The sequence below is a fragment of the Cydia splendana genome, chromosome 8 (genome assembly GCF_910591565.1).
Source record: "Cydia splendana chromosome 8, ilCydSple1.2, whole genome shotgun sequence".
NCBI lineage: Eukaryota > Metazoa > Arthropoda > Insecta > Lepidoptera > Tortricidae > Cydia > Cydia splendana.
This window is the reverse complement of record NC_085967.1, coordinates 5,499,815-5,522,928: the sequence shown is the minus strand read 5'-3', so window position 1 is coordinate 5,522,928 and position 23,114 is coordinate 5,499,815. Positions and strand designations below refer to the sequence as shown.

At 37.3% G+C, this 23,114-nt stretch overlaps 1 protein-coding gene across 2 annotated transcripts in view; it reads left to right on the top strand.

Annotated features, from left to right (window-relative positions):
* Window positions 1-23,114, top strand: part of LOC134792736 (nitric oxide synthase-like protein) — a 143,339-nt gene that overhangs the window by 91,248 nt on the left and 28,977 nt on the right. The window contains exons 1-3 of one of the 2 annotated variants that reach the window (XM_063764035.1): window positions 14,837-15,494; window positions 20,010-20,146; window positions 20,472-20,634. In XM_063764035.1, coding sequence (XP_063620105.1) covers window positions 15,039-15,494; window positions 20,010-20,146; window positions 20,472-20,634 — 756 coding nt within the window. In that variant the 5' untranslated portion in view covers window positions 14,837-15,038. Of the gene's footprint in view, window positions 1-14,836; window positions 15,495-20,009; window positions 20,147-20,471; window positions 20,635-23,114 lie in introns of those variants that run through there. The other variant, XM_063764036.1, reaches the window with a different exon arrangement.

Sequence of the window (23,114 nt, the reverse complement as noted above, 5' to 3'; positions counted from 1 at the left end):
AACCAACCAAATACAAAAGCACCTGGATCAGTCACTGAACAACCTGACTTTAACCTACATTATTTGATCATGTAATGTTTTCATCTATCCTCAAATGGCTCCTTAAGCCAGTTTTTGTGGGTAGATTTTGTTTACTTTTATTTAAATACCTAAAGGTACAGAGTATAGGTACTTACTAATAAGGACGCAACATTAGCACCCGTGGCCTGGTCATGGAAGGGACAAGTTTCTGACCTCATTCTACTCGTTGAAAACCTAGTTATCCTGTAAATGGGTGGGAGAATTTGCACACGAAAAACGTGTTTTTAGCAACCAGTGCTTACAAAGAATGAATGAAAATCCTGCGTTTATTGCTAGTTTATGGTAAGCGTTTATACATGAGGAAAATGTGTTTTACATACGCATTTGGTTAAAATAAGCGAGAAAATAGAAATACATTCACGGCCTCAAAAACAAAGAACACATTATGAATGTTATTCAAAAGGAGCAATAATAAAACTCCAACAGCGATAATTCTTAAACCATTTTGATACATGAATTAGATTTGCTATAAAAAAATATAAGAAAAACTAAACTCCCTATACCAGGGGCTCCCAATCCTTTTCAGTCCGCGGCGCATTTTCAAGTCTAAAATTTTGGCGTCGGTGCCCTAACCTAGTAGTTGGGGAGCCGACGATACTAAATGTGTAGTTACTCGAGCGTTGTACAGACCTATTAGAATCGAAATATTAGATGATAAGAAGAAAAAAAAGTTATATAAAGTTCTTTTTTCCAGCGAGCCGGAAAGTGTCTACAATTTTTTTTAAATTTCGGGAGGTTGGTGGAGGGTTAAAAAGCGTTAAGCAGTTTGTGGGTTTGGTCGTTTTGTCCACGTTAATGCTATATTTTTTCTATAACTTAATATAACACTTATTTGTAGGCATTTTCTTAATCTGACGAACACAATTTTGACGCCTAATTTTTACATTGTAACCGTCAGATTAAGGAAATGCGTGCACATAATTATCAGATTTAGTAATAGCACAATTATAGCGTTAATTTGGACTAATATGATCAAATCCACAATCTGCTTAACAATTTGTTGAATCCCCCACCAACCCCCCCACCAACCAAGGGCTCAACATAGTTGGCTAAAAGGGGTAAAGGTAGACTACACGGGGTAGCAAGATATCACTCATATCTTAATCTGACGCGCTCGAGTAAACACAAAAATCCCCTCTTGGGCTCCCCTACTATAGGTATGTTACAATGGTGAGGAGGATTGCCTCACGGCGCCCCTATCTGCTGTCTACAGCGCCTCAGGGTACCGCGGCGCCCAATTTGGGAACACCTGCTCTAAACTTATCGGACAAACTTAATCTTAAGTCAATCAGCGCATATTTTTAATTTCTGTAATATACAATTCATATTTTTACCTAATATACTTGAATATTGCTTAGATTCCGTTGTCTACCTACTCATTAAAATTTGTTTTGCTCATGATAGGTTTTTAGGTTTTATAGATATTTATTCACATAAAAGACATACAAGTCACTTACACGAGAACAGAGTTACAAAGTAAAAGTAATCTTATCTACGGTAGCATACAAAAGTCGCTCGAGAGGTACACGCTCACGCAACTATTTTTTGTAAGGTGGGTAGTGGTTTAAAATATATTGCGATAATTTAGTTTTGAACGCATTGAATGAGCCTGTCCCTCTCATGATACAGTTTTATTTAAACTTTTGAGTAAAAAATCTCATTTCCCTCAAGCATCTGTCATTTTAACAAGACCGTGAAAATATTAGGCACACCATTAATCGCGACACTTAGAAAGATCGATGGTATCTCCGCCGATGAATATTTATACAAGTAACCTTCGGGATATCTGCCGGATATTAATTAGATCTCGCAGAGCACTGGAGCTTACAGAACTATCTGACACTGAAAGTGAAAGATGCTAGTGAAACTCATTTATCGACTATCCGCGGGAGATGAAAGTTCCGAACGATAAATTATGTAGTATTTATTTTACCTACTGAGTGTAGTTTTTGAAATGCAAGTTTTTTTTTATGATGTAGGAGGCAAACCGGGCAGACGAACAGACGAATCGCCTGATGGTAAGCAATTACCGTAGCCCCTGGACACCTGCAACATCAGAAGGGTTGCAAATGCGTTGCCAGTCTTTAAGATGAGAGTACGCTTTTTTCTTAAAGTATTGAAGTTTAAATCGGTCCGGAAATACCGCAAGCGACTGTTTGTTCCACAGTTTAGCAGTGTGTGTGCGGTGTTTACGACTGGTGTGCTATTAGACTTTATTCTTTACTATTTTGTCTATCAAGGCATAAATTAAAATTTGTTAGTAATGATATGATAGGTATCGATGTTGTTACTGTTTAAAATGAAGAAATAACATGAATAAGACTGTCTATGTCAGATCGGATATCACGACACATAAATATACCTATAATCTTGAAGGTTCTAAGAAATAGGCGCCTATTGTTATGTATACAATTGTAAGAGGATCGGACAGCTTGAATCCGAACATTTCAAAGTTCAATCGCATTCAAAGCTTTTTTCAGAATGACGCGTCCTTAGCAACATTACACAATGTAATCCTGTTTAAAGGTTTATTGGGATGGTTTAGAGCGTGACTTACTTTTATGGTTCCGTACCCAAAGGCCAAAAACGGGACCCTACCTATTGCTAAGACTCCACTGTCCGTCTGTATGTCTGTCACCAGGCTGTATACAATTGAAATTTTCATAGATGATGTATTTCTGTTGCCGCTATAACAACAAATACTATTAAACAGAATAAAATAAATATTTAAATGGGGCTCCCATACAACAAACGTGATTTTTTGTTAATGGTACGGAACCCTTCGTGCGCGAGACCGACTCGCACTTGGCCGGTTTTTATTATTAAAACTCGGTGTAACTCTATGTATTTGCAAAAATATAGCCTTGAGTAATATTATCAGACGGGATGTTCGAACTTTACCTCTTAAGTAGCTATATATAGTAGTTATAGAAAAACTTTGAGCTCGTGATTATTACGGCGCGATTCGGGAAATGATTTAGAGATTCACTAGATATGAAATAGTAAAGATATGTGACGTTCCACGGCAAAAGGTACCTTATGGCGGCTGGCGCTTAACCCATTAACGGCTAGCGGTGCCATACGGCATCGCTTTTCCTGTGCTTAGTATTTCGCTCTCTAAAGATACAATAAGCAGAAAATGAAGGAGTTTTGTGATTAATTACATACTCAAGGATACCAGTTATCAATTTAATTACATGTTTTAAGCAACTTGAATTGTTCCTGCTGGTTTCAGGTACCCAAAAATTGGGTATAGAAAAAAATACAAATTTTTGGTGTTCATTCTAAGTAAACTGGTCAGAAATCGTTGGTTTTCTGGTAAAATATTTATGTAATGTATTTTATCAGGACGTGGGATGTATAATTGATGCAATGATATACATAGACTATTAAATTTTGATTTCAGATTTTGTATATGGCATGAGAAAATTCTCCGATGCCGTACGGCACCATTAGCCGCTTATGTGGTCTTATCACTTGATATGTGTTACATGTTCTATGTTTTATTTTTCCCTATTTGTTAGCGTTTTCATCATGATTTTAGAATCTTATCGGGCTTTTTAAAAATCTCGAATACAATTACTGTCAAAAAAGTAAGGATTTTGAGTTTTAGTGGCTATGTTGAACCTCTTGCCCACTTAGTTGGTTGTTACTTCATTAGTAACATCACTGGTTGTTATTAAGATATCTGGTGTGGTAGGGTGATGCTGTTTACATCTAAGACATCGTGATCCCGGTTTCCATTCCATAGAGAACTTCAGATAGAACCATAAACCGACTCTTCCTATACGCCGAGCCAGTGATTTTCTAGCCAATATAGTAGAATTGGGAACATCAAGCTACGTTGTGATGACAGTTTTTATCACTTGCTGGTTATTAGTATACAGACGTATGCAGACTTCTTAATAAACAGTCTGTCCTCAAGGGTTGCGACAATCTCAGACTGGTATCCGAGTTGCTGATGATTTTCGCTATGATGGTGTTGGTCATTACATATTTGGTACCATGTGCTGAGGATGTACGTAGAATGTGCTTTGGAACAGTGTAAAAGCCAATCTAGATAACAATGTTGCAGGACTTTTTGCCAAATGTGATTATAACTTTCATGTTCAATAAATGCTGACAAATAACAACATGTTTTTATTGACACGGTAGAGGGCTAGCGATGCCATGCGGCATCAGTATTTTTTTTTCTAAACTACAGGTCGGATTTAAATTTTAATTTCATATTTCTGTTTCTGAGGCCTAATATATTAATATATCTGAAAATCATCAAAATCGGCGACATAAAAATAATTCAGCCGCTAATGGGTTAAGCTATTATTAACGCCGCTCCAATATTCAGCCGGGACAGTGGTACCTTTTGCCGTGGAACGTCACATATCTTTACTATGTCATATCTAATGAATCTCTAATTCATTTCCCGAATCGCGCCGATAGACGTTTCTGATAACTTAGCCTGATAGATATTTATACAGTCGATAATACGATAATTCGTTATTCCGGAGGTATACCTAAAAGTTTTCATTTCATTTAACTCAGATTCAGTCGTACAACATTACACCACAAACCATTTGCATAGGCACAGCAAAACAATTTATAGAGACGTAATCACAAAAAGGAAGATGGAACTTTATTTCATTACAACTTCGGTACACAGCGAATAAAGCCCGAATAGGGTTTTATGACAAATTATCGTTTAGGAAAATACTTTTATTTGTTGCTTATAGCTTTGATAAAATTTATGACCACTTAGGCTGGGTTCTCCGCCGGTACGGTTAGGCAAAACAGAGGGATATTATTGTTCCCGGAAAAATATTGAATCGTATTTACTTGCAAATGTGTATCCTACTAAGAAAAAATATTACAGTGGTAATGAATCTATAAATATTATAGTACAAGGGTTTACCTGTATTGCCTGTAGGTATACTTATTTGTACTTCCTGTCAGATGTCAATTGTTTTCAGTGTAGAATTATTTACAACAAAAAATGTTAAACAAACAAGGTTTTGTTTATTCCGGAAAATGACTGAATTAAAGCGGCAACCTTTACGTCTCATTTGATAAATAAATATTACTACATCATATTTTAATCATTTATTTACATACAATATATATACAGTGGTACTACTAAACTAAATTAATAACTAGCTTAAATCTAAAATAGGCCCTTGAGGCATTGTACCAAGGATGCTGGCGGCATTTCCTCGCTGTATCGCAATGCTGATACGTTGTGCGAGGTAGCCGCCAGCTCTTCGGTCACCAGTTACGTCAACCAGACGCTTCGCGATTTCTGCGAACAACTTATGCGCGCTGGGACCCCATGGACCTAGAGTTTCAACTCCAAATGGTACAAAAATGTACTCTCCACCGAGGCTCTTATATTTGTTACGTTTTAGAATTTCGGCGCTTTCCGCCGCTCCGCCCGCTTTTACAGTAGTCCGTTGGAGGTGGGACGGTGCCAGTGTGTCTACGCAGGTAGCATCCCACACCAACATCCGTCCCAAGCTCCAAGGAACTAAGGACACTCCATCGGGCCTCTTGCCATCATCTCTGATAATGCCAGTCGGCTCAAGAAGAGCAGGCACATTGATGGTGGCAAGAGACCGACGGACTATGTCATTAAGCGACGCATGTCTCGAAAAACGGCCTGCACTTTTTTGACAATATTACTTAATGTTTTTATTTGAAGTTGAGTGGATATTCAAACTTATCTTAAATAGTATTTGTTTCAACCTAAGCCTTCTCAGTTAATTATAAGAAATGTCTTTAAAGAGCCTTTACATGTTGGCTTCGGCTCCGCGCACCCTCTCAAATATCCGGAACAACATTATTCCATGATAGGTAAAGATCTGACATAAGACTGACACACTTACCTAACATAAATAAACATATCGAAATCAGTACGGTTACCATCAGTTTGTCACTGACATAAATGCACTCGCATATTAGTGCAAACGGGACGTATAGAAAGTAAATTACGTTCTCGACGGCGTTTATGTCAGTGACAAACTGATGGTAACCGTACTGATTAGTTTCTTCACCGTAACTAAAGAGACTGTTAATGGTTAACGCTATTATTTCTACAAATTTTAAAAAGAATGCAATTATGTCCAATATTTAGTTTAAAAAAGTATTATGACAAACTTGCCAGTACCTTTTGTTGTTACGATATATATGTACCGTAAAATGGAGTGAGTAGGGTTCGTGGGGAGAGTTGGATTATGAATGGGGAAAGAAGGGATGAAAGGGGGGTGAGATGAGATTTAAGGCTACTGCTACAAAAATAATGTATTCCAATTTAAAATGGAGCTATAGTAATACTCATAATAAAAAAAAATCGATCCAACAATCTTCCAAAATCACCTTTGTATGAAAGCCCATCTCACCCCAATTACGAGGGACTACGGGGTGAGGTGGGATTTCCTGTTTATTGTCAAAGTTATGAAATGGAACTACCCAAAATAAAATAAAAACTAAAATACAAACGTCCGGAACACTTATTATATACACCATTCAGTTTGCATATGTAAAAATTAAATGTTATCGAGGTTTGAATGTCAGTTTTGCGCCTACTCACCCCATTTTACGGTAACATGCAGATATCGATAAATATCACATATTTACTCCACACGGAGAGGAAACGTTCGGAAAACGTCTCGTTTTAATTCCGCTTTTCTTCCTGACCCTATTCCACGAGCGGCGGGTGGCAAATGAGTTCATTGTTTGTCTCAGTCCATTTTTTACTCCCACAGAGCTAGTTCGAACAAACCGTACAAAGCAAACTAGGGGACTCTAAATTTTCGGCAAAATGAGAAAGCTATTTGGAAATTTTCGTATTGAAAACACAAAGGAAGAGAAAATATTCTAAAAATGCGCAGAGCTTGAAGCTAAATTATGCGCTTTTTTAATATACTGATAACTTAAAAAAAAAAAATAGGCCAGATTAAAAAAAATATTATGGGTTGAGTGCGTATTTATTTGTATAGTTCGGTACGGTATAGATTACAAACGAAGGTTATTTCCGGCAAAAATAATTAAAAACAAAAAATATTACGCATAATTCCAAAAAATGTGACTAAGCACAATGATGTACTAGATTTTCTATAACAAGGTAATAATAATATTTATACAAGAGAATCATATGACCAGAGATCACTAGTCAACATAATGCGCGAAGTCAAAATGCATGACTTAGTACAAATATTGTTTAAAGCACGTGATAAGAAACCACGAGGGGTAATTGTTTGCGCGGAGTGAATAAATCTATATTTGATTATGTTGATAACTTAAAGGTTCGATAGAAGTGCAATGAACTTTGGCATTATCTTATTTTGATAAAATAACACATAATACATGTGAGTAAATAATACATGCATTATTTCAATAAAGTACCTAGATCTGAAATATATGAAATGTATTAATTAACAGCTTGACATTACATTTCCGCAGGTTATATCACAAAAAAGAAGGGCTTTACAAAGATGCACTAAAGTTTATATTTAAGGGAATTTAAATTATCTTTACTAAACCTGAGCACACTGTACATCAATTACTTAGTTAGCTGATAATAAACTAGTCGCCCTATGACCTGTAGACGTCGCATTAGAAATCCCAAAACTGAAACGATAATTATAATTATTGGACCTGGGGGGCTACCGCGAAAACCGAAATTCGCGAATTGCGAGGACGAAAGTTAATAATGATAATAATTATCTGCCATGTATATCCCTTGCTTTTAGATTAAATTGTCTTAAAGGGCCTCTGCGCTGTTGGCTTCGGCCCCACGCACGCCTGCCAAAGGTCCGGGACCCCATGGTCCCGAGATATGGAAAAGACATACAAATAATAATCAATAATAATAATCCGCAGGGCAGCTTATGGCGAGCTGTTGGGGAGTAACGACCCCACGGACCCGAGTGCTCCAGAGAGTCGGTCAGGCCCTCCGTCTCCGGCGTGTCTTCATCGATCGGAGTGGACCCCAAGGAGTGCCGCAGGACTCTCAGCTCTGGCTTGCCTTAATTGGCCATCCAGAGGGGAGTTGTCAGAGCTATATGCTCCAGGGGTGGAAGTGTTAAAGGGCATAACGCCGCGAGTAACTTCGGAGAAAGCGCAGCACACCTCTTGACACCCCTGAGCCGCTCACGCCGGTGTTGGGCCTGTCCGTCTTTAAGATGGCGCATCAGGTGCCCATCAAACAAGTGGCGAGTCACCGCCTGCCTCGATAACGACCCCACGGACCCGAGTGCTCCAGAGAGTCGGTCAGGCCCTCCGTCTCCGGCGTGTCTTCATCGATCGGAGTGGACCCCAAGGAGTGCCGCAGGACTCTCAGCTCTGGCTTGTCTTAATTGGCCATCCAGAGGGGAGTTGTCAGAGCTATATGCTCCAGGGGTGGAAGTGTTAAAGGGCATAACGCCGCGAGTAACTTCGGAGAAAGCGCAGCACACCTCTTGACACCCCTGAGCCGCTCACGCCGGTGTTGGGCCTGTCCGTCTTTAAGATGGCGCATCAGGTGCCCATCAAACAAGTGGCGAGTCACCGCCTGCCTCGATAACACCGTATAGCACAATGTTATGGCAGGTGCCGGGAACTCTTAGCAATAGCCCAGTCTTATTCTCCACCCAAATTTAAACCATAGACCAGGACTCTTTCCATTTTTCTATAATAGCTCCCAATACCTGCTAAAACCGGTTTACGGGTATCTATTTATGTACCCGTGAATGGGTTCCCATCAAAACCGAAACCCGTCGCAGGATAGATGCGTTCGAGATGTGGTGCTGGCGGAGAATGCTCCGGATCTCATGGACCGAACGCCGTACAAATGCATCCATTCTCGACGAACTTAGAACGAGGCTCTTCACTGTTTGCTCCCAGCGTGTACTTGGTTTCTTCGGCCATCTGAGCAGGACAGGGCCAGATAGCCTGGAAAAGCTCCTTATTACTGGCCGCATGGCAAGGAAGCGTAGGGGTGGACGTATGGCCACGCGTTGGGCGGACAGAATAACGTCAGAGACAAACGCCACTTGGAGAGCGCTGGTGAAAAGTGTCCACATTCGTCACGTCCCTCAGCCATGAGGACACGACAAGGAAGAAGAGAAGAAGAATGGGTTCCAGCAGGCGTTCTACATGACATCAAAGCTCTCCAAACGGCCTCTACGTGTTGGATCTATATCCCCACGCACGCCTTATAAATGACCGGGCTTAAAAACCCGAGAGTTTGTAACGGAGATACAAATAATTATAATAAAGGTATTACTTTTATTACGTAAAATGTTGTCTTTTAAAAGTACCGTTTTAAATACTATAATAAATGAACATTAAAAAAAGTATCCCAAAATCTTTGTAAGTATTTTGACGCATTTCCACGTACATGTATTTTGTATGGACCCTAACAATAGATACTGACTTTTTTGTTTGTAAAACTGGGGACACATTTTGATTTTTTAAATTAATAGTCCTCGTGATTCTAAAGAAATGGTACTTTTTTTCTGAAAACATGTACCTACATATTTTAGACGTGAGTGGACATATGTGTCGCTTAACTTCAAACTCGGGTAAATCCATTCGACCCTCTCAGCAAATATCTACTCTATTACCTTTTCTTAGTACCAAAATCGCATAATCTGACAGATGGATTTACCCGAATTTGAAGTTAAGCGACTCATATAACACGAGCCTTAACTAGGTTCTTTCCACTTTAGGCAATCATGTAGTCTGATCTTGAGACATGGCTTACCTGCCAAGTTTGCAATTTATACAATATTATAACTTCTGTAAAGAGGAGAATTTTGTAATATTTTATTTATAACTACAGGATGATTCTACAGGATTGATTATGAGACGTGAGCAGGACTAATCCTGCACACTCAGTAACTGATAATTGATCGATCACCGTCGTATTTAGGTGAAACAACCACACTTTATCCTATTTTTTAACTTTTTAGTGAAGACAAATTGAATTTTCTGCAATCATTGTTACCCTACAAGACCTAATTAATAAACATAAAACCTCTTTAAAGTCTTTAACCGTAATGACAGCATTTTGATTACGAAGAAAATAAACTGTTAAACTTGAGTGAGATACGAGTTTTCAAAAGTAACCAGACCGTGATGACATTCAATTTGACACAGAATATCGATAGTTTAGTATTCTAATTTTAGGGTGACCATGCATGTCGTAAATAAATTAATAACTTTTTTTTTCAACACGACTAGGAAATTAACATTAACCTCACTAATACTGATACGAAACAGTTGCTTATAATTTACGAAATACGCAGTGTTAGTCCTGCTCACGTCTCCTGAATCATCCTGTATACAGGCCGGCTAAAAAATAACTGCATTCCCGTTGCCAGGGAGGTTTTGGGATTAGACTGCTCGAGAAACTGAAAACGGTGAAAAATAGAGATACTACTCCTAAAAATACGTGTGATACCTCATTAGATTCGTCACGATGCCTAGAAAAATGTACTCGAAGCGTGTATTAGCACACAAAAAATTATCAAAAGTTATAAACAAAAAAGGGGGAAAAACGTAGATATTTTTTTTTCCCCAATATCTCAAAAAGTATTAATATTTAAGAAACCAATATTAATATTATAATAGAGGAGGATATTTCCAATAAAACATTCCATACTTGCAGAACTGTATCTCTATTATTAATAATTTTTATTCAAAGCTGAAAACAGCCCTCTGCGCCTCATTTTCGGAAAACGCGCGTCGTGAAAAAGCGATTACGTAACATTAAATATAATTTTAAAGGTATTAAATATTCATTAAAAATTATCAAAAAATATGGTGTATTTAAAACATGTCAACAAATGTACTACTTGTAGAAATTTATCTTAAAGTTATTTTTTCAACAAGTTAGGAAATTGTTAATTAACAAAATTTTCTCAAACTTCCTTCTTTATTCTCTCTCTCTCTCCGCCTAGCCTTATCCCATCATTTGGGGTCGGATCTCCTAGTCCTTCTTCGCCAGGACGCTCTGTCCCGGGTTGTCTCAGATGTGACATTTGCATCTTTCATGTCTTTGTTGATGATGGCTATCCATGTCTGGCGGGGTCTTCCTTTTCCTCTTTTTGACGCCGGAAACATTTCGAGTACTTGTCGGGTCATGTGTTCGGGTGGACGACGCATTACATGCCCGTACCATCTAAGTCGACCTTCCACTAGCTTCTCTTGGATTGGTTTCACCCAGAAGCTACCACGGATGAGGGTATTTCGGATGCGATTTAGCAGCGTTACACCTCCAGCCTAGCGCAACCCTCATTTCAGCGGCATGTAGTCTATCCTCTTGTTGTTTTTTGAGGGGCCAGCACTCGGCGCCATACGTTAGAGCTGGTCGTACGGCGGTTTTATAGACTTTGCCTTTAATATGTAGTATGTATATGTACAGGCATTCTCTTGTCGCACAATACTCCTGTTAGCTCTTTCCATTTCAACCATCCCGTGTTAATTCGTTGGGTTTATATCTGTGTCAACAGTTGGGTCGGTGGTGATGACTGTGCCTAGATATTTGAAACAGTCGACCCTATTCAGGGGTCAGGGTTCAAGACTAACGGTGTTACTGTTGCTTTTGCCGCTGAAATTGCAGTGTACGTATTCGGTCTTTTGTTTGCTGATTCGCAGTCCGGCTGCCTCTAGCGCGACTCTCCATTGCTCCAGTATTTGCTGTATGTCTTCCGCATTTTCGCTGATGAGTACTATATCGTCAGCGTAAAGCAGATCCCAGGGATCCCAGCGGTAAATGCTCTTGTGGCACGGACGTGGACCGACTGGGACACCACGGATTATCTTGTCAAAAAAGTTCAGGCCGTTTTTCGAGACATGCGTCGCTTAATGACATAGTCCGTCGGTCTCTTGCCACCATCAATGTGCCTGCTCTTCTTGAGCCGACTGGCATTATCAGAGATGATGGCAAGAGGCCAGATGGAGTGTCCTTAGTTCCTTGGAGCTTGGGACGGATGTTGGTGTGGGATGCTACCTGCGTAGACACACTGGCACCGTCCCACCTCCAACGGACTACTGTAAAAGCGGGCGGAGCGGCGGAAAGCGCCGAAATTCTAAAACGTAACAAATATAAGAGCCTCGGTAGAGAGTACCATTTTGTACCATTTGGTGTTGAAACTCTAGGTCCATGGGGTCCCAGCGCGCATAAGTTGTTCGCAGAAATCGCGAAGCGTCTGGTTGACGTAACTGGTGACCGAAGAGCTGGCGGCTACCTCGCACAACGTATCAGCATTGCGATACAGCGAGGAAATACCGCCAGCATCCTTGGTACAATGCCTCAAGGGCCTATTTTAGATTTAAGCTAGTTATTAATTTCGTTTAGTAGTACCACTGTATATATTTTGTATGTAAATAAATGTTTTAATAATAAAAAAAAAAAAAAATTAACAATTGCCTAACTTGTTGAAAAAATAACTTTAAGATACATTTCTACAAGTAGTACTTTTGTTGATATGTTTTAAATACACCATATTATTTTTTTATTTTTTACTGAATATTTAATACCTTTAAAATTATATTTAATGTTACGTAATCGCTTTTTCACGACGCGCGCGTTTCCCGATAATGAGGCGCGGAGGGCTGTGTTCAGCGTTGAATAAAAAGTATATATAATGGAGATACAGTTCTACAAGTATGGAATGTTTTATTGGAAATATCCTCCTTTTTATTATAATATTAATTTTGGTTTCTTAAATATTAATACTTTTTGAGATATTGGGGAAATAAAAAATATCTACTTTCTTCCCCCTTTTTTGTTTATACCTTTTGATTTTTTTTTGTGTGCTAATCAACACGCTTACACGCTTCAAATACATTTTTCTAGGCATCATGACGAATCTAATGAGGTATCACACGTATTTTTGGGAGTAGTATCTTTATTTTTCACCGTTTTCAGTTTCTCGAGTAGTCTAGTATACTTGAGCAACTTTTACTATGGGACTAAACGCGTAATCGCGAAAAAAAAAATTGGCTGTTTTATGCATTTTGGCTGGTCCATTTTCTATGGGAGGGTAATGTTTTTGTTTGCGATTTTGGGGTTGGTCCCACTGTACAAATTGCTCAGTATAATCCCAAAACCTCCCTGGCAACGGGAATGTATAATATTTTAAACTTTCGCGTTTTGAACACATATTAACTCATATTTATAGACGGGTCTAACGCGAATTTTATTCAATTACCTTGATTTACCGACGTTTCGACACAGGTTTCACTGGTCGTGGTCGCGGCTGACTGATGTCCCAGCAAAATGTCAAAACAGAGATTTGTGCAACTACCCGACGAAAAGTGCATGGAAAAGTTTGGGACATCAGTCAGCCGCGACCACGACCAGTGAAACCTGTGTCGAAACGTTGGTAAATCAAGGTAATTGAATAAAATTCGCGTTAGACCCGTCTATAAATGTGAGTTAAAACGGGATTGTAGTTATTTTTTAGCCACCGTGTATATGAATTTACTCGTAAAATGTATAAGCACATACCTACAACAAATACTTAGAGCATTTAATAACTGGAGACGTCATGGCTGTCATTTTCTGTACAAAACAGTCTGCCGAATTGTGCAAGGTTTTCGGCAGAGGGGTAAGCTCTTGAAGGGGTTATTATAGCAGTTATTAAATGCTCTAAGAACAAATAAAATACCAACCATACATCTACAAAGCCTACTCTAAGGTGCTGCAGGCAGTCATGGGGCCTTGCAGAGCTTTTCAAAGTCGCAAATAAAGGCGAAACACCTGACTAATGCGCACTGTATCCAGTACGGATATGATGGTCGTTCTTGTCTATGTGACAGCGTAATAAAACGGTGCCCGTCACTTTCTAACGCGCGGTGTTAAAAAGTGACAGCTATTTTATCACTTAGATAATACCATCCATAATACCAAAATACGCTGGCAGAAGTAGTATCTACAGCCCCCACTTATTTGACTCTTACGGATACTTAATCAATATAGCCTAAGGCCTATAATAGGTACGATTTTCTCACCTAACACGCGATCATTGTAACGGGCATTTATATTTAAGTTTTGATTTTGGGATTTTTATACTTTTTCCACGCAGAATCACGAGCTCTTCCGATCCTATACGAGAAAAAAGTGTCCCCAAAATTTCATACAATTTTTTTTGCCCGTTTTGTTACGGTCATAGAAGGTTGTATATTGAAAACCGTAACCAAACGGACCAAAAATTGTGGGGACAATTTTCCACTAACTAAACAAATTTGGTACAACTTTAAATAGAAATGCTCTAACAACAAAATGGTTTTTTTATGATATAGGAGGCAATTTAGCCGACAATTCACCCAATTCTAAGCAATTGCCGACGCCCATCGACACCTGCAACACCAGAGGGGTTGTGCAAGTGTCTTGCCGGTTGCCGTTAAGTTTCCAAAAAACCTTAAAGCGTAAAGTTTCCAAAATACCCACTTATAGAGGATGTTTGCAAACGAAATTAAATAAAAGATTGCATTGGTTACATTGAGCGTAATAAAAAGCTAAAAATATAATGAAATAAGGGCCTCTTGGCTGTAGCACGGTTAAGTGTAGGGTATTCGTACTAACAATACAAAAAATCGTTTTGTCAAAAATATATTCAATAATAATTATGGTGGCAAGTAGGTACCTAGGTACATAATTTTATCGATCTGACATATTTATGTTTATGACGTAGCTCTCACTCATTTACGAATTCTAAGCAATTCAAACTTAAAGTACAATCGCCAAAATGTGAATCACCCCTAGCACGCACCGCTAACACAGAAGACCTTTGTTGGTGTGACAGTATGCAAACTGACCTGGAAGTCCGCAAGATAACTGAACACTCTTATAAATACGTCGAATATCACTTATCCGAGCACAGTGTATCCGCGCCCATGCGCCTTGCGTACTGTCCAACCGTTTTTAATTACTAACTATTCTACTATCTCTCCTACTAATATTTTCCTAATTGAAAATGGCGCCCGGTGTCATTTCCAATACTGATGCCATTATTAACAACCCTTTGGGAGAAATTTCTTCCGTCCACGGCGAGAATCTAATCAGTGTCCTGATTGCTCAAAAAGAGCTTTCTCTTGAAAAATGCCCCGTAGATCATACCAAGCTACTTATCAATGAAGTGTTTAATGGCGATAAAGTTGAAAACGGTATTAAGCTTAATGGAGACGCGAATGACGCTGAAATGAATGCGATTGTTCATATTAGCGTTGAGAAAACCTGTCCCGTTGACCACACGGATGGCGATGTAGTTTTGAAAGAGCAGAACGTGAAGGTTGATCTAATTGGAACAGTAGTGACTAAAGAGCCAACTAAGATGACGCCTCGTAAAGTTGTAATACCGAAAGTGCTGAAGAATTTGGAAACTCACGACTATCTTTACGACCGCCTGTATGACAGTGGTTGCCCTATGGCGGTAAGTAAAATTTTGGATTAGGAAAAAAAAACAATTTGACCGCATTAACTTCGTAATCATTGTGGTATTTTAGCAAAAGTTTTCTTACATTACTTCAATAACAGCTCACTTAACACACCTCATCTGAAGATTGGAATATTTTAATATTCCCTTAACTTAATGTCCTTAACTTAAAATTATTGGTTTCTTAATATATTATTCTTCATAGTATTAAAAATAGAAATTATACTTCAAAAGAATAGTGTTCTGGTCTAATAATACTTTAACTTATTCTGAGCTTCTGCATATTTCATACATATAATTCCACAGATTTTTTACGTCTACCAAAATGTTTCAATTCAGTAAACTTTATCTTTAATATTTTACATGTGATATGAAACATGCATTTCATTGTTTCTAAGATTCTTATTCCTTCAAATACCAAATAAGTACCTGTGGTCATTTGGTCATATGATAAAATTATTATAAAAAAATATAACACTACCACAAGTACGTCACTTAAACTTAAACTTATAAGTTTTGTTAATTGACTGTAATATTTACCTAACAAAAGCAATAATACTACTGAGTAAAATAAATATTTAAACATACGAGAGCTTAGATTTCTAGATACGACAGCATGAGCAACGTTCAGTCTGAGATAACATAACCAACGACATTATGGAACTCATTTCAACTTTGCCAATTAAAGCCAAATATTAACGTTATCTTAAATATTGCCCATTTACTGTGTGCTACGAAATTGTAGACATACGGTTACATTCGATGAAAGGGTAAACTGGTAATTATGAATACTGAACTTCGTAGGATGTCTTGTCCTTTTGATCGCCTTAATCGTTCCGTAGAGCAATTTTGAGAACATTCTACCTATACTATATACATGAATTTCTACATTTTTACCCTTTACCTACCGTTTTTATTACCGAAGATAATACATTATTAGCGTATCCAGTCCCTATATATGTTTATGTGACGAACGTACGTTACACTGATTACATTCAACAACCATGACGGTGTCTCTGATTTTATTACCCCACCGATCTGTATGTTCCAAACGTCAATGTTTACTCCCACAACCAAACAACGCAGAAACATATTTTCTATACAAACACAAGATTAAAAGAGCTACAATTATGATGGTTTTTGTACTTAATAATTTAGAAATAAGTATAGCAAAAAATGTCACGTTTTGGTATCTACAAAACAAAGTCTCACTGATGTAAAACTTTATTTTATTTTAAATGAAGTCAGTATTTATTTACTCTGAGCTCACGATGAATAATTCTTACTCGTCTAAATTCTAGGGTCATTAAATATTCTTAAAAATATAAAATATCACCAGAAACTTAAGATCTTTGGTATTGCTGTAATAAAACCAACAACATTTCACACCAATAGATGCGGCGCAACTCCTAACTATTGCATTTGGAAATATATACATTCCGAAGCCTTAGGCGGTTTCGAACTGAGCGGGAATGAATCTCGAACCAAGTTTGTTGGGTAGGCGTAGGCGATAACACGATATAGGAAATCGAATGTCGCCGCATGATTTAATGGTTGAATATTTTTTGCTATTTGCGATAGATTTAAATACTCTGAAATTGTTACATGCTATAAGTTAACAGGTTGAATTTTTGAAAACAGAGAATTTCACGGCAATCATCATCTTCCTCGCATTGTCCCGGCATTTTTCCACGGCTCATGGGAGCCTGGGGTCCGCTTGGCAACTAATCCCAAGAATTGGCATAGACACTAGTTTTTACAAAAGCGACTGCCATCTGACCTTCAAAAACCCAGAGGGCAAACTAGGCTAAGGCCTAGTTCTAGCATCGTGAGGAAACCGGACTAACAATAAGTTGTTAGTCCGGTTTCCTCACGATGTTTTTTCCTTCACCGAAAAGTGACTGGTAAATATAAATTATATTTCGTACCTCCTCCTCCTCCTCAGTCGTTCACTCTTGACAGAGTGGTCGTGGTTGTATGATGAGACGTATCTATCGTGGATAACGCAGCCCTCGCGATGCGCCTCCACTTGCCACGGTCTTCGGCGTTACGGGAACATTGGACTATGGTGGTTTGTGTCGCAGATTTTATCAGGTCTGTCCAGCGCGTAAATGACCGACCTCGTGACCGCTTGCCTTTTACTCGTCCTTGGACAACGAGACGTTCCATGGAGTTTAGGTTTCGTGTAACGTGCCCGAAGTATTTGAGGATTCGTATTTGAACAGTCGACGATAATCTCTCCTTCACTTTGAGTTCTTCCAAGATCGAAACATTGGTCCGTACCATACCATACCATATTACCATATTTCGTACATAAGTTCCGAAAAATTCATAGGTACGAGCCGGGGTTTGAACCCACGACCTCCGGATTGCAAGTCGCACGCTCTTACCGTTAAGCCATCAGCGCTTCGATTCACGGCAATAACTTACAATACAATACAAATACTCTTTATTGCACACCTCATTACAGAAAACAACACGCTACTTACTCACGCTACTAAGGAAAATAGAGGGAAATAAATTAGAATTCGCTTGCATTGTCTTCATTTTTCTATGACTCGATCTATTACTTACATGTTTATACATTTGACGTGTTGTTGGATTCGTCTCGTTTAGTTTTTCCGGTTATATTAACTTTGATAAATCTCTCTGATTATACTGCCATCTTAAGCTAAAAAGCCGTATTTGCATTCAGTTTTCATACAAATTGACTGCAAATACGGTTTTTTAGCTTAGGAGGGCAGTATAGCCAAAGTCAAAATGCTCACCGCACTGATTGTAGGTATATTTTCTATAAATCTTGTTTCAAATATCCTAAATACCCATTACCTACATTTTGGCCATCTGTCTTTGCGAAGTTGTGATGCTTTACATTTGGCTCCCGAAACCATACACATAATTATTTATTGATAGCATATCGTATGTAATTCCTCTTACCATGATTGATTGGACAGTATAAGAGATATTTAACGTAAATTACAGTTGTTGTTTTTATTCTATAATATTGGTAGGCCGTTTTAGTTGTGTAGAATTCGCAGGAGCTTATATACATTTACCTACTAAGTATGACACAAATAGTATACGAAACTTGGCGCAATCTCTTGATATGAATCGTATTTATTATAGAACATAACATCCGTTTAGTATTCTGTAGGTATTTGAAAAAATACCTATAACTTTGGGAGCGTGTCCAGTTTATTTAGACCTCTTTCTTTCAAGCAAAAACAATATAATTTATCAGCGTTATTGGTATAAGTACGTCTCTGAACTATAATAAGTAATAGTATTCATGCACTCCCATTATTTTACCATATAAATGGATTGCATTCGAAATGGATTCTGAATACAATTTTCCTACAAACGCTGAACGCATTTGTATAATTCTTGTATAATTTGTTCTGAGAGTTTTGCTTCGAATAGGTTTCTAAAACTACGAATGTATGACAAGAACACTAAATACTGAGATGCATTTTTGTTGTTGTTGGTTGTTTTGTTTTGCTTTTAAGAGTTGTTACCATTTAATTTTCTAAATATGAAAACATTACGAAACAGAAATCCAAAAGGATTAACGAACAGCGTTTTGATACTTCAAATGAGCAAGCTACAAAAATAAAAAATTATAACAATATCAGTAACAGGTGAACGTTTGGAACAATATCATGCATGTAATTGAATTAAGAACCAAACACGGAACGTAGTCGACGTTCATTTTGTTTAGTAAGTAATTAAATTTTGAATAGATTTCAATCAGTCGCAATGCGGATAGGTACCTACCCGAGGTTTGGGTTTCTGTATTTGCCTTACTATCGAAAATGGTTAGGCTTACATACATACAGCTGATATTTATATAAGCTCAATCTTGCTCTAGGTAAAACATATTTGAAGAGATACCTATTCGCTTGCTCAAAGTCAAAGCTTTGATAAGTGATCTTCCGTGAAAACGACAGACGAGAGCCGGAATATTAGTGAAATACTTCTGTGAATCTTTAACATTCGTTTCCGTAATGCGAATATATACTACGGCAAATATTGGTTGAAATATCGGTTTGAAAATAATGCGTTCTTTAACCAAATAGCGGCGATATTGCATATGAAAGTCATATACGTATCCATCTTAATAAGTGTAAACGTGATTTTATTGAGCACATAAATACAAGTTAATAATTCAAATAAAGGAATAATTAAGTAAAAACTAAATAAACAATAAATACATTAAAAAAAACTATGTGTAATCAAAATTTAAGGTAACAGTATAAAGAAAACTAAAATAGAAAAACCTATAGATATATACTTACTTAAAATTATTACTATCTAATCTAAGTTATAAAAATAATACCCCGTCCAGAAGGTCCGCTAGCCGTGTTGATAGGCATGAAGGCTACCTACTGCATTTTTCCTTTACTGTAAAACTTTGCTCGTGAATTGCGTGCAGGCGGTCTTGTAAAATTTATTTGATACAGATTAAACTTAAAAATATGGTTATAATTTAATATAATAATTGTATTGTTACAGCCAACACTATGCAACGAGAAGTCATGTCTGGGCAGCGTCATGGCCATCCCTGGCCGCGGGGATGTGCCAAGAGTACCGGAGGAAGTGCTCAGCGACGCCAAGGACTTCTTTGGCCAATACTTTGCTTCCATCAGAAGGTAATTTTCAACCACTTGATTACATTATTTATAATTTAGCTGTGCTAGATTTTGGGATTGTGATGTTTAAAATGTCTTAAGATAGTCATACTGAACAAGCTTTCTCATGGGACCGATGTGAAAATCATGCAATATTTATACCCCTGGGATCATACGTTTCGTCAACTTTACTAAGGTGTCCATTAGATTTGTTTTCGCGATTTTGTGGTTATTCCCATGGGGGAATTTATTTAGTATAACCATCTTAATACATTTTTGACATTCAGGATTACGACTCCAAAATAACCCAAAATGCAATATATTCTAAAGTATTTGTTTCATACAGAGCAAACACCCCAGCCCACGAAGCGCGCTGGAACGCAGTCCAGGAGGAGGTGACGAAGACCGGCACCTACCAGCTGACCACCACCGAGTTGGTGTTCGGTTGCAAGCTTGCCTGGAGGAATGCTAGCCGGTGCATAGGCAGGATACAGTGGTCTAAACTGCAGGTACCTTATATTAACCATGTATCTAGGTATAAGTATACCCTCACACACTAGGCATGTATGTACTTGCAATGTCGCATGAAAAAAATTGTTAGCAGGATGGAGTCAGGTATTTCTGTAGTGGGCTAAAGACGTTTATTTGTACAGAAACGAATGAAATGAATGAACTGTTAATAGACATGAAGTTATTTTCAATGCACGAATTAATAATTTTGTTTAATTTATACAATCGCTTACCGCTCCTATACATATTTAATGACATATGATTTGACGTACCTAACACCGATTTCAATAAAATTCTCATTCTTCAATTTTGTGTACATTACAGAATCAAATACCTTAATTCAATTCAATTCAATATATTTATTTCAGACTGCATAGGTCCATAAAATTGTTAGTATTACAAGTACTTAACATTTAAGAGTTAGTGCCTACATACTAAACATACATTAAAATAATTAATAATTATTATAATATCCACGACACAAAACTAATTAACATGTAATAATAATATATCAAAATTAAAATAAAATCAAAATTAAACAATTAAATTCCTAATTATTTTACATTAAAAATGAGAGGTCTGTCGCCTGTATGCAAATAGTTCCAATGCCTCATAACAGGGCACTCACACTTTTCAATAACAGCACTCAGCTTTTAATAAAACATATTAAAATCTAAATACTTTTCTGTAATAACAATAACAAATGCTTGCAACAGATAAGTAATTAAATTGTATTGTTTATAAATGCAAATAGAGGAAAATGCACGTAAAACATTATATTATAACGATTCATTTACTCCAATGTCAAGATGCAGGCATCTGCCAGAACATCCTTAATGCAATTAGTTAATTGCATCCTCCTATTATTCTTATTAATATAAAATAATAAGGCATAAACACTAATAACAATGATTACCTACTTACTTATTAATTTTAATGTTGGTTTATGTCCTTTCAATAAATAAATGGTACTAGTATACTAGTGTTCGGATATTTTACTTGGGAGAACTAAGCTGAGCCGAAAACAACACGGAGAACACTTATGACATTTTTTTAATGAAAATTAAGGGGTATCTTACACTGAGTGGATGCCTGATGGGACGCGCGTAGAGATTCGGAGCACGGGACAATTTTAGTACTGCACTGTACCTATTTGATAGAAAAGAAGAAAATAAGCAGAGCAATGGATTAAATCCCGTAGGTATGCAGGTGAGGATGCGGAATAAAATTTCTTTTTTTTATTAGACTTGTAAAATATTGTAATTTCCTTAAGTATTTGCTACAAAGTTTCACGTTGCATAAAAACCAGCAATTTAAAAACTAATTTCAGCTTTGAGAAAAAAAAAGAAGCCAGCCATGCTAAAGTAGAACACTCAAATCAATTTACCTTGTTCTTGGTTAGTGGCCCCTAAGTGGCGAGAGCAAAGCAACTAAATGAATTTGCCGACTGTAATGAGAAAACTCCCATTTCGCAGTGCAATGGGGAAAAAAATATGAGCAATTAACCAGTAGTTCGTATTTGGGTACCGCTGGTTTACGGAAGGACCTTAGGAAAATGGCTCAGGAAAATGTACAAGCGGGATCGTGTTTTTGTACTTACACTATATTTCTGCCCTCCGGCCTCCTAAGCCGAATTAAATAAACAAATGATTTCGAAAATGAATTCTCAGTTAGAGAAACTATTGTACCTAGTTAGCGATGAATTTTCTTTTGTGATATCGTTAAGCAGGGCAGATTTATCTTCGTACACTCTCTAAAATTATAATTTAGTACTTTATAACAAATATTATATTTGTTTTTGTATACCTCGCGTAAACGGTTCATAAAGCCATATTTTCTTTACTACATTACAGACAATACAGGGCCTAGGTAATGAAATGAATAGGTACATAAAAAAATCTCGTAATGGTTTAAAACTAGAGAGTATATATGAATGAATTTAAAAAAATGTAGCGTAAAAATAAGCATTAGAGGTAGGTACAATTCAATAAAATGTATGATTTTCGAGTAGTATTACTTCAAAATGTAAATAAATCAAGGCTGTTTGTTATCTTTGTTTGTCTAATCGAGCAGTCTTTGTCTAAGAAAATTAATCCTCTATAGTTATTATAACAAAACGATTCAAATATTGAAATTAAACGGCTTTACTCGTCAATCAACCCTGATTTACTTTATGAAGTTATCAAGTTCAAACCGACAGGAAACAATTCAAATAACAACACAATTGTTCCGGAAGTTAATGTTTCTCGGAAATCTAGATGGGCGACAGCCAAACCAAAGATGGAGCACAATTTGCCTTATGTAAAAGTATTTTTTTTTTGTTTTCAAACTTTATTTCAATCTAAATAATAATTAAGAAAACTTTTTAACGGTTAAAGCATTACCATTAGCTTTATGTTTTCGAAGATGAGGCTTAAAATGAAACAATATTTAGTGGTACATTATGTTTTAATTCTATTGTAACTGGCTTTATCTTTAA